The sequence below is a fragment of the Carettochelys insculpta genome, chromosome 21, assembly GCF_033958435.1.
Source record: "Carettochelys insculpta isolate YL-2023 chromosome 21, ASM3395843v1, whole genome shotgun sequence".
NCBI classification, from domain to species: domain Eukaryota; kingdom Metazoa; phylum Chordata; order Testudines; family Carettochelyidae; genus Carettochelys; species Carettochelys insculpta.
Window position 1 is genome coordinate 10,563,329 of NC_134157.1, and position 12,215 is coordinate 10,575,543.

Here is a 12,215-nt window from a genome sequence, read left to right on the forward strand (position 1 = left end):
TTCGGTGATGAGCTTTCGTGGGACAGACCCACTTCTTCAGAGGTGCTGTGTGCTATGGTGAACTGACAAGGTTAATAGATGCTGTTCGGTGGGTTCACAGCCGTGTCTTACTCCCAGATAACTTACTCCCCAAGTACATAGAAAACAAAAGTGCTTTTAAAATGCAGTTACAGTCAAGAAAGTGTCTCTTAAAAATGGCACGTTCATATTCAAGAGAGCAGAACCCTGGGCGTTTTGTCTGTTCTCTCTGCAGACTAAGATTTTACTTTGTGTCAGTTGTGTTCGCTCTGCAGTGCTATGGGAGAGAGAGTTTGGCTTCATTTTGCTTTGCACATTATAGGCAGAATTGTGAACTGTGTTCCGATGGCAGAAATCTTCTACCGGTGACGATGTATGAGCCAGAAAAAGCACAACTTGACTTTCAGATCCTAGGTTGAATAAGTGGAGCTGCCAGCTAAAGGAAAAATAAACCTGTCCTTTTTACTTGTAAACAAGATAAATTGGATCTGGAAGTTGGTGAAAAGCAATAAACATGGAAACTCATTATGCAATTTTTATAGAGCCTCTTTTCAGAATACAGCCCTGGTTAAGGGAAGGGCATTTGGTACAGAAATACAATGAGGTATATTTTGAATCCTTTTCACAGCCTCCAGTGTTCTGGCTAGAACCTGTCCAATGTAACTCATTTTACAGTGGTCGTCAAGCTAATCTTCCTTCACCTGAAGTCCAATGGGAGTTTTACTAGAGATTTCAAAAGAAGCGTGGTTGAATCCCTAGTCACTGCTAGAAAAATGAGTAAATTCATTACAAGTCTTTCCACTTTTGAAGGTAGTGAAGGTCATTCATGACTTGGAGTTCAGAGATTTGAAATAGCTTTTAACCACATACTGCATGTGCAACTGTGGGCCTGATCCAAAGCCAGCTACAGTCAGTGGTGGGAGTCTTTTTGTTGTTTCAGTGGGGTTTACATCAGATTTTCCTTCCCCTTCTAGATTTTCCTAGCAGGAGTTAAGGTGTTTTTGATACTGCTTTACACAGCAGCTAGCATTTGATTGCAATTTACTTGCATGCCGCTATGGTAACCTCTTCACTCGTTATGACCAGAAATCTCCATTTTAGTTCCAGTGTTCTGGTTCCCAGAGAGTGAGATCCTGTGTTTTATAAGATTCCTCTTTGACAGAGACATTGATTCACAACAATTAAGAGTTTGTCCCTTTTCCCCACACCAGTCTCCCATGTTGATACCCCTGGGGATGGGTGTGAAATCATCGAAACCGTTCTGGGATCGGGCTGTAAATATAGCACTGCTCATTAGGGTCTATATTAAAGCCTCTCCACATTTGTCTTTGTTTTGTCTCTTGTGTTTCAGGGACTACCAGGACCAATAGGTGAAGCTGGTCCAAAAGGAAGTCGGGTAAGTGAGTCATTTTTTATCTTGCCTTTCTCTTTCCTTCCCCCCACCCCCCTGATCCTGACCGCCTAGCATCTCTCGCTCTTTGTGCTCAGCTTTGGAACCCTAACCTTAGTTTTTTACGTTATATTTATTACATAGAGCTCATTAATTAATTACCTCGTGCAATCCCCAGTTAATTTAAAACTGAAATGTACCAATGGGGCAAATTCCCACGACTGCTGTGCTGCAGAGTCAGTCCTTTCAAAGCCCAGAGAACTGGAGAGGAAACAAAGTAATCCAGATCCCAAAGAATTGATGTCCCTTACACTTTAGTCTCAGGCAGGACTCTCTAGCTTCCTCAGACACAATGGTTTGTCTACCTCAAAGGCTTTAAAGAGGGATTCTTCCAGACAAAGGCTGGTTTTATAAGCAGGGAAATTTGGAATTGATTTTACATCTTTCTGCGTAACAACAAGCTAACATCTTGAAGCCATATGCAAATGAGAATGTCAACATCCCTGCATCCCAGTTTGGGTTTCCACATCAGCTCGAGCACTGGGGGTTCCCACTGACTCTTGAGGGATGAATTAAGGATTAAAACTGCTTTTAATCACCTTCTGCTTTTCACCTACAATTAGAAGTCCATGGTGCTCCTCTGAGCCAATAAAAATGCTCCTCTCCTGACCAGTGATCGTTTCTTTATGAGCAGTAAATGTTACCAGCTGGCTTCCATCACTTGAAAAACTGCAAGCAATAAACAAAAGCTGACTCCACAGCTAAATTTACTCCTGTGCTAAGAAGAGGGGTGGAAGGAAGAATCAGCTGTATAGCGCACTACAGCAGACACAGATCTATGACAGTACAGCTTAGGCCAGATCTTCACTACAGGAAAAGATGGAATTAAAGTACGCAATTTAAGCTATGTTAATTACATAGCTAAAGTCAACGTATCTTAATTCTGGCTTCTGCATCATCCCTATTCAGCGGGGGTTGGCAGGACCCTGCACTCCCATCAAGTTTCCTTACTCCTAACACAAGGCAGCAGTACTGCAGTCAACGAGGGAGCCCTGTAAATGCAATTTAGCACAACTCCACTGGGCACACTAAAGCAAACTCCAGAAGATCGACCACAGCAGGGTCAATCTTCCCTGTAGTGACAGAGAGGTGGACGTGTTAGTCTGTATTCTGTCAAAACAAACCAGCAGTCATGCAGCACTTTAAAGACTAACAAAATAATTGATTAGGTGGTGAGCTTTCGTGGGGCAGGCCCACTTCTTTAGATCTGGAGATGTAACATTTCCAGTACAGAACTGACGGTTTTATAATACAGAGATCCAAACAAATTGAAATGAAAACTGACAAATAAGATACATAGAATGGAAGGGGAGGTCGAAGGGCTGTGAAATACTAAGTGTCCTGCCTGAGATCATAACAGATATCAAAGGTAGGGGGACTGTCTTTGTCATGTGAGAGGTAACCCTATTAAGGCCAAGGGTCAATTTATTGAATTTGAACATGAACCCCAGTTCATGAGAGCCCCAGGTACAGGAGGATGAGCCCCTGATCTTTAATTAATGTGGTTAGATCCAGTGATGGTATCTCCAGAATAAATATGTGGACAAAGTTGGCACTGAGGTTTGTTGCAAGGAAAAGTTCCAGGATTAGTATTACCGTGGTATGGCCTGTGTTTGCTAGTGAGAATTTTCCTGAGGTTAGGTGGTTGTCCATAGGAGAGAACTAGTCTCTCACCTAGATACAATCGCATCTGCTCTGATCCTATTGACAGAGACCAAAAACTTCAAGATCTCTACCAAGCATTCATAAAACTCAATTACCCACTGGGAGAAGTAAAAAGCAGATTGACAGGGCCAGACGAATACCCAGAAACCAACCACAGGCCATAACACAGTAATATTAATCCTGGAAATTTTCCTTGCAACAAACCCCGGTTCCAACTTTATCCACATATTTGTTCTGGAGATACCATCACTGGACCTAACCACAAGATCAGGGGCTCATTCTCCTGTACCTCTACCAATGTTATATATGCCATCAAGTGCCTACAATGTCCCTCTGCGATGTATATTGGACAAACTGGAAAAACACTTTGCCAAAGAATGAGTGAGCGCAGAGCAGACATTAGGAATCTGAATACCTGTCAGTGAGCATTTCAGTGGGGTGGGCCATTCTGGTAAAGACCTGAGAATATGCATCCTATAACAAAGACTTTAACAGCAGATTACAAAGCGAGACGTGTGAACTGGAGTTCATGCTCAAATTTGATTCACTGACTCTTGGCCTTAATACAGAGAGCAGTTACCTCACACATGACAAAGACAGTTTCCCTACGTTTGATATTCGTAATGATCTCAAGCAGGACACTTCGTATTTTGCACCTCTCCCCTTCAGTTCTATGCATCTGATTTGTCAGTTTTTATTACAGTTTGTTTGGATCTCTGTATTATAAAACCATCTGTTCTGTGCTGGAAATATTGCATCTCTAGCTCTGAGAGAGTGGGCCTGCCCCACGAAAGCTCATCACCTAATAAATGATTTTGTTAGTCTTTAAAGTGCTACTTCCCTGTAGTGTAGACGGACCCTCTCTTCTCTCACTTCACGAAGCAATCGCCCTGGTTCTGATGCACTCATTTCACTAGATCTTGCACGAGTGAACTGTGCAACTTGTGAATTCAGCCCAGCTGGGCCCACATATCTACACCAGCAACACCATTACAGGACCTAACCAGATCAGCCACACCACCGTGGGTTCATTCAGCTGCACATCTACCAATATAATTTATGCCATCATGTGCCGGCAATGCCCCTCTGCTATATACATTGGACAAACTGGACAGTCTCTACATAAAAGAATAAACACACACAAATCAGCTATCAGAAATGGCAATATACAAAAACACGTAGGAGAGCACTTCAATCTCCCAGGCCACACAGTAGCAGACTTAAAAGTAGCTATCCTACAGCAAAGAAATTTCAGGACCAGACTGCAAAGAGAAATTTCTGAGCTACAATTCATCTGCAAATTTGATGCCCTCAGCTCAGGCTTAAACAAAGACTGCGAATGGCTGGCTAAATACAAAAGCAGCTTCCCCTCCCTTGGTGTTCACACCTCCAGATCAACTGCTGGTAGTAAGCCTCACCCTTGCTGACTGAGCTAACCTTGTTATCCCCACCCTTGCTCTGGCTTATTTATACCTGGCCCTGCAGATTTCCAAGACCAGCGTCTGATGAAGTGAGTCTGTGCTCACAAAAGCTCATGCTCAAAACTTTTCTGTTAGTCTATAAGGTGCCACAGGACCCTTCGTTGCTGTTAGCACTCATACGGGCATTTAGGGTCTTTATTTCAGGATAAGACCCTTAAAAAGTGTCATTCATTTGATACCGCTCAATGTCTAGGATGAAGATTTTAAGAGACACCTAGGAAAATGGCCCCTCTAATTGCCATTGCAATTCATGGGAACTTAATGTTGATATTTTGTAGCCCAGAAAAGGGGGCCAATAGCTTTTGTGAGCTCCCAGGCAAGGTGTGTGGAGCAGCTCCGCCCCTGGACTGGGCGGAGTGGGACCAAGACAGTCAGCCCTCAGCGTTGCCCAGACTGCAGCCCTGAATCTCCCCACCCCAGCTCTCAGAACTTGCAGAGCACAAATGGTGGCACTGCAGCAGCTATTTAAATTGGCCCAGGGCTCTGGCTACTGCCACCGAAGCAGCAGTTGGGAGCCCCAGACCTCTTTGAATCTCCATGGCCCCTATGCAACTGTCCCCTGTACCCCCACCCCCATCAGTGGGCCTGAGCCCAGATAATGAGCTTTTTGTGGCTTAAAGAGCCTGAATTGGTGACCATTTCAGGCCCCCTTTCCCCTACTGCTTTTTCATGGGGAAATGGCAGGTGGCAGTGGGGAGGGTATACTAGAGTGAAAGGGGCTGTTTTGTGACTCAGAAGGAAAGGACAAACAGCAAGTTAGAAGGCTGGGCTCTGTCTGTGCTAACTGTTGGAAATACCACAGTGACGTGGGATAGTGGTCTAATAGGCTCCCAGAGAATCTTCGGCTGTCTCTCTAGGCAAAGTAAGATCACTGCAGATATGCAATTCTAGCTACAGCAACTGCATAGCTAGAATCAGCGTATCTGCTCTCAGCTTACTTGGCCATCCCTCCTGAGGAAGGCCAACAGGAGAGTTTCTCCCATTGACTTCCCTTACTTCTGACATCTCACAAGCAGTACAAGGGTTGACTGCAACCCCTAAGAGGTCAATTTCATACGTCCCTACTAGATGTGCAAAATTGAACCCTGGAAGATTGACCCTGAGCAGGTTGATCTTCAAAGCTAGCGTAGACTTAGCCTGAGAGATTTATTGGGATAGGCCAGGGGAGAGATTTGGGGAGCAGAAAGATGGAGGGATCAGAGAACTTCAATGTCAGTGTTTGAATTTTGTTCTGTGGCAGCGCAAGTTTGGGGAAATCACTGAGGTGGCTTCTTGGTAAAATTCACTTCTGCTTGATGATGTGATGCATTTGACACATGGGCTACGTCTACACGTGCACCCAACTTCGAAATAGCTTATTTCGATGTTGCGACATCGAAATAGGCTATTTCGATGAATAACGTCTACACGTCCTCCAGGGCTGGCAACGTCGATGTTCAACTTCGACGTTGCTCAGCCCAACATCGAAATAGGCACAGCGAGGGAACGTCTACACGCCAAAGTAGCACACATCGAAATAAGGGAGCCAGGCACAGCTGCAGACAGGGTCACGGGGCGGACTCAACAGCAAGTCGCTCCCTTAAAGGGCCCCTCCCAGACACACTTTCATTAAACAGTGCAAGATACACAGAGCCAACAACTAGTTGCAGACCCTGTATATGCAGCACGGACCCCCAGCTGCAGCAGCAGCAGCCAGAAGCCCTGGGCTAAGGGCTGCTGCCCACGGTGACCACAGAGCCCCGCAAGGGCTGGAGAGAGAGTATCTCTCAACCCCCCAGCTGATGGCCGCCATGGAGGACCCCGCTATTTCGATGTTGCGGGACGCGGATCGTCTACACGTCCCTACTTCGATGTTGAACGTTGAAGTAGGGCGCTATTCCCATCCCCTCATGGGGTTAGCGACTTCGACGTCTCGCCGCCTAACGTCGATTTCAACTTCGAAATAGCGCCCAACACGTGTAGACGTGACGGGCGCTATTTCGAAGTTACTGCCGCTACTTCGAAGTAGCGTGCACGTGTAGACGCAGCTATAGAGTCCTGTGCAAAGGAGCAATGCACAAGGTAACAGTTGATTTTAATGCCTGAGTGCAGTGAATTAAGCACAAGTCTCCAGTTACTGCAAGTGAAAGGACACATAGCATTTATGTGGCAGCTTTTTCCCATGCAGGAGCCCAGAGCACAAGAGAAATATTGCAGAACCGAATATCTATAACTAGTAAGCTGAGACGGAGCAGCCTGTTTACGCTAAACAAAGCTTTAATCAGAGGGGAGGCTCTTCTGGTCAAAGTTAGATAGTGGAGATAACATGGGCATGTAGAAAGCTGAGCTTGTGTTTATAGATATTAGGAAGCTTAATGCCAACACAGATCAGCATGCAAGGCCTGTGCAATATCAGAGTGGAGCACTGGTGAGGAGAGGGCCGGGATCTGGTGAAAGCCTCATGATGCTTCTGGTAGTTGTGAAAGGTCTGGCTAGAATCCGTACCCCAGGGTGCACTGTGGAGAGCAAGAGACCGGATCCAGCAGGAGGTTGAGGGAGCAGGTGCTGATAAATGGAAGAGGGTGCAGAGAAGAGCCGTGACAACAAAGAAGAATTAGGGAACTTGCCTTGGGGAATTCAATCTATTTAGCTAAACAAGGAGAAGATGAAGAGATGGCTTAATCAGTCTGTAAACAGCTCCATGGAAGACAAACGTTTAATAATAGGCTCTACAGTCCAGCAGAGAAAAGCATAACATGATCTCATGGCTGGCAGTGGAAGCCAGACAAAATCAGGCTGGAAATAAGGTGTAAGGTTTTTAATGATGAGAGCAAATAACTGTTGGAGCAGTTTAGCAGGGGTTGCAGTGCATTCTCCATAACAGATAATTGTTAATTAAAGGCTGGATGTTTTTCTAAAAGATCAGCTCTAGGAAGTATTTGGAGAAATTTTGTGGCTTGGGCTATACAGGCAGTCAGCCTAGATGATCCCAATGCCTTCTGGTCTTGGAATCTGCAAAGGGAAGGATAAGCTTGAGGGAGACTGAGGGAGCAGCTTTCAGAGACCCTCAGGGAGACCAGGCCCTCCCGTAGAGCTCTGTTTGACATAGGCTTGCAAATGGTTTCGTCTGTAACTCTTGCTAACCTGAAACAAAGCTCCATTTCTCTCAGGTGCAATCAGAGCCAGCCCAGGTAAGGTTCCACCCAGCTGGCCTCTTCCTGCATGGAGTCCTCATGATCCCTGGTGTGAGGGTATGTGCCCTTGGACTACATCGTGGAAACCAGCACCATGCAGTCCATGGGCATATACACTTGCCTCAAGGTTTATTTCATCACGGCTGCCTTAGACCAGCGCTGGAGGATGTTTTCCTGTTCAGGCAGGGTAGAATAACTGCTGAAGGGAAATGTATTTGACTTCTTGCTTTCTCTTTCCCTTAGGGGTATATTGGTCTTCCAGGATTATTTGGGCTGCCAGGGCCTGATGGAGAGCGAGTGAGTATTTTGTGAGGAAAGCTCTGGCTTTCTGTCTCTAGAACATCCATCACACAATTTCTTGGGATATCCGTTGCAGCTTTTCTGGACATGACTCTGTTGTCTAATCCCTCACTTTGCCTGCTCTTAAGAGGACAGGCAAGAATGCCTAATACAACGACTGACAGATGGTTATCCCCTACAGCATGCTGCTTTCCTGGTCTGGGATGTGGACCTTTGTGCAGTCCATGAATGGGTGGCTCAGAAAACTGGGTTCCAGGCAAGGTGATCCATTGCTATTCATACAGTAGACAGAAGTGTTCAGTATCATTGTCAATGTGATTTTTCTTTTTCTTTTGGTCCATCTCAGTGGAAGAAAAGCAAATGCTTCAGGGAAAAATCCTTCCTTCAGCCTGGGGCAAATGTTTTCCCAAATGGACTAGTGATTTTGAGTGCCCCCATGGAAACCGCTTCAGGGAGTGCAAATCTCTGAAGGCAGCTGTTTCTCCCTTTCTGCAGCTGGGCTCCTCTCAGGTGTCTCCACATGGGCCACCTGAAGCTGAGGCATCCAGGCAATCCCTGTCCCCTTCGCTCCATCTTTTCCCTTACACCTTCTGTGCTTTCCAAACCATCAATTCTGATCTGAAATTCCAACACACGGCGGGGCCGACAGCCCCCGTGGGCACTGGGCAAGGTGGGAGGGAGGCACAAATCTGCGGCCCCAGATAGGGCAGGGCCAGCAGAAGAGGTGTGGCCTAGGACAGTCAGCCCTTAGCACCACTCAGAGCATAGCACTGCCCCCCCACACCTCTTTAGAGCCCCTCAGAGCAGCACAGCAATGCTGGTGCAGCAGTTCAAAGGGGTCCAGAGCTCTGTCTGCCCCTGCTGCTGAAGTAGCAGCAGTGGCGGCCGAAGCTACAGGACACTTTGAAATGCTGGGCCTGGGGCAAAAAGTTGCCTCCTTTGGCCTCCTCTGTCAGCAGCCCTGGTGCCACAGGACCCTCCTTTCCTCTCTCCTCTTCTCTTCTAACCCACCCCCTTTTCAACATAACCGTGCCCTTTCACTCTGTCATCACTCACACACTAAAGGGCCCACTTACCTCCCCCACCCACCCCCGCCAACCAGCTCCACCTCATTGGCAAATCCAGAGACTCCAGAAACAAGGGAGGCCCTTGAGCGTGTGTGTGTGTGCATGCGCGCGCGCTTGCATGGGAGGTGCTGCTCCAGAGGCTCATTTCATGCTCATAGCACTAAATAAGAAACATAAACAGAAGCTCTCCAGTGAGTGCCTTGGCTGTAGCATTTATTTGATTCCATGCCAGTAGTTTAATTACTGCTATTACTAAGCATAGCCTTAGCCTGCTGCCCTTGGGTGTGGCCTGTGCTTGTGTCTGCAGTATGCGGAGGTTATAGTTAACTGGCTAAGGCTAATTGTCTTCCCACTTTCCCTTGCTCTCACAGCAAATAGCTGACATCTTGATTTCTCAACAATGCTGCTGTTATTAGCCTCTTTTTTTATGTCTTTGTTTTGTTTTGTTTTTGCATTCAGACCTATTATTTTTTTCTCTGTGTGTTTTTTTCTTACAGGGTATCCCTGGAGTTCCTGGGAAGAGGGGCAAGATGGGTAGGCCGGTAAAGTTTTTCCTCGTCTATTATGCAGACTTTGATGAATGAAATTGAAAATATAATACTGCTGGCTGCCTGGTTCTTTTCTGTAACTTGTGGTAGGAGTTAAATGGGGAGATCAAAGCTCTCCTGATACCTTTCCAGCTCTCTTGCTTGCACCCACCTGTTCAGACAATATGATATACACACGTTCATTTTGTGTAACAACTTGTGTACAAATTGTGACTATGGAAAAGCTTTACGGAGTTAATCAGGTGAATCATTGTATTGTTATGAAGGTGCAATAGCTGAAGGTGGAGAGGAAGTTTGAGATCCAGCTGAGAGACAGAAGAAATATTTTCAGGAGAGCAGATGAAGCCTAGAATTACAAGATAGGTGTTCCAGATGGCAGGCACGGCCAAGGACGAGGGTTTTGCACTACCCAGTGGCCAAATTATGCAGCAGGAACAGTGGAGAAGTATGTGAGATGAAGGAAGGAAAGAGAGGAAAAGGTCTGACTTATGGGATTGTGTCCTGAAATGAATGTGGTGCCAGGCGAAGTTGTCTGGCAGCACAGGGCCTGGGTTTGTTCATGGACTTGTGAGAAAGCCAGCAGTTCTGTTCTGCCCAGTCTGGAAAGCTGATGCTGGGGGAGTTCTCTTAGCCTATTCGTTCTTGTTTGCTGTTGACTGTGATCTGTCATACCTCCTTTTGTAATGGATATGTTCTCACTTTCCCATATCTGCTCTCCAGGACTGTTGTGCCATCACTTGGCTCATTCCCTCCTGTTCTCGCTCCCCTGCCTGTATTTGCCTTGCCAGTGAGGTAACAGACCTGGCAGATGTACACATGGTGTCATGCCAGCCCTCTGTCAATCCCTGAGCAGGCATGTTCTTACTTTCTTGTGTTCAGTGCCGTGTCTTTCACCTAGTGTAAGTTCCTGCTCTGTGCTGCTGTCACTGTCAGGTTGTCATGCTTCCTCGTAAATGGTCCCTTTACCCAGATGCAGAGAAATCCACCTCTCCCCCTCCTTCTGCCCTTGCATGTGAACATGTGCTGTCTTGGAGTCCCACGCCTACCACTTGCTGCTGTTCTCACAATAAAAGCTGCGCAAACATCCTGACCATTCTGCATTCATCCCTGTTGACCATTCAGCTATTGGGCAGTGGGGAGGGCAAGTGACTCGGGGGTAGAAAAAACTTGCCAAATCTTCCTATCGTTTCACAGAATGTCTGTTGCATCAAAAACAACCCTAATGAATAACTGCAGAGACTCACTTGAAACTCTGACTCACTGACCAGAATAAAATAAACAGGGCAACTGTCGTTAGGTACAGGGATCTGGTCAGGGTTTCTGTGCTCTGATATGTTTCCACATACAGTCTGCTGGACACCCAACACTTTCCAGCTGTTTGGGGTTTTCTGTTTTTTTTGTCTTGGGAGGTTGGGAGTTGGTGGGGGTGGGGAGCGTGGCTTATCCTCCACTCAGAAGTTTTTGCCTAAGGGTCACTGTTATAAACACACTCTTCGTGGGAGGGAGCAGGACTCCCTCCCTCCCTCTCTCAAATACACACACACACGCGCGCACACACGTTTAGACTGTGATTTTCAAAGGGCTTAGGGAAGTTAGACCCTCAAGCCCCCATTCTGCCGATCATCTCATTCTTAAGAATCCATATGAAACCTCCTGCCCTTTGCCCAGGATGAGGATTTATCAGATCTTGGTTATTCTGAGTTCTAATGCTGCATCCTTGGCTGCAGGATCCCCAGGCCCAGACCCTCAAAAGCAGCGAGGCCCTGCCTCCCTTGAAACTGGTGTGAGCCAAGTACACAAATCCATTGATTTCAGTAGGAATTAGGCATCTAAATACCTGTGAGGCTCTGAGTCTGAGTACTTTCCAGGCCTGCATTAGGGAATGAGGATGAATACTTTCAGTGGGGCCGACAGCCGCTGCAGGCCCTGGAGCAAGGTGGGAGGGGAGCCTAGCTCCATCCCCCAGAAGGTTCAGGGCCAAAGATGGAAGGGGCAGGGCCCAGGGCAGTTAGCCCTTAGCACTGCCCCCCTCACCCCACCAAGCTGTGCAGAGCAGTAGGGCAATGCTGCGGCTGCATTTCAAAAGGGCCAGGAGCTCAGTCCACTGCTCTGGACCCCTTTGAAATGCTGGGCCCCAGGACAGCTGCCCCCTTCCCCACCCTTGTCAGCAGACCTGTGTATTCCCATCGCTTTGTGAGAGGTTGAATGACTTGCCCAAGGTTACAGACTCATCACTGACAGAGCAAAGACCAGAACTCAGTCTATCTGACTGCCCGTCCAGTGCTTTATCTACCATCCCCTTCAGTGTCTGCATGGGCAGTGGCCCACTGCAGTTTTGTCCATTGCTTCCCTGCTCAGGTAAGTTCTCTGCAGCTGTGCTTCCACTAGTACCTTTGTCTGTTTGGGTTGCTTGTCACTGCAGTGCTGGACCTGTATACGTTCAGCAGGGGAAGTTTTGTATGTCACACCGGGAACCTCCCGGGGATGATGTAAGCATACAATGATTAAAATAG

The 12,215-nt window shown here is 47.0% G+C and overlaps 1 protein-coding gene across 5 annotated transcripts in view; it reads left to right on the top strand.

Annotated features, from left to right (window-relative positions):
* LOC142023834 (uncharacterized) overlaps positions 1-12,215 on the top strand; it is a 260,378-nt gene that overhangs the window by 81,918 nt on the left and 166,245 nt on the right. For all 5 annotated transcript variants that reach the window (XM_075015186.1, XM_075015187.1, XM_075015188.1 and 2 more), the window contains 3 exons: positions 1,370-1,414; positions 8,031-8,084; positions 9,652-9,696. In XM_075015186.1, coding sequence (XP_074871287.1) covers positions 1,370-1,414; positions 8,031-8,084; positions 9,652-9,696 — 144 coding nt within the window. The remainder of the gene's footprint in view (positions 1-1,369; positions 1,415-8,030; positions 8,085-9,651; positions 9,697-12,215) is intronic.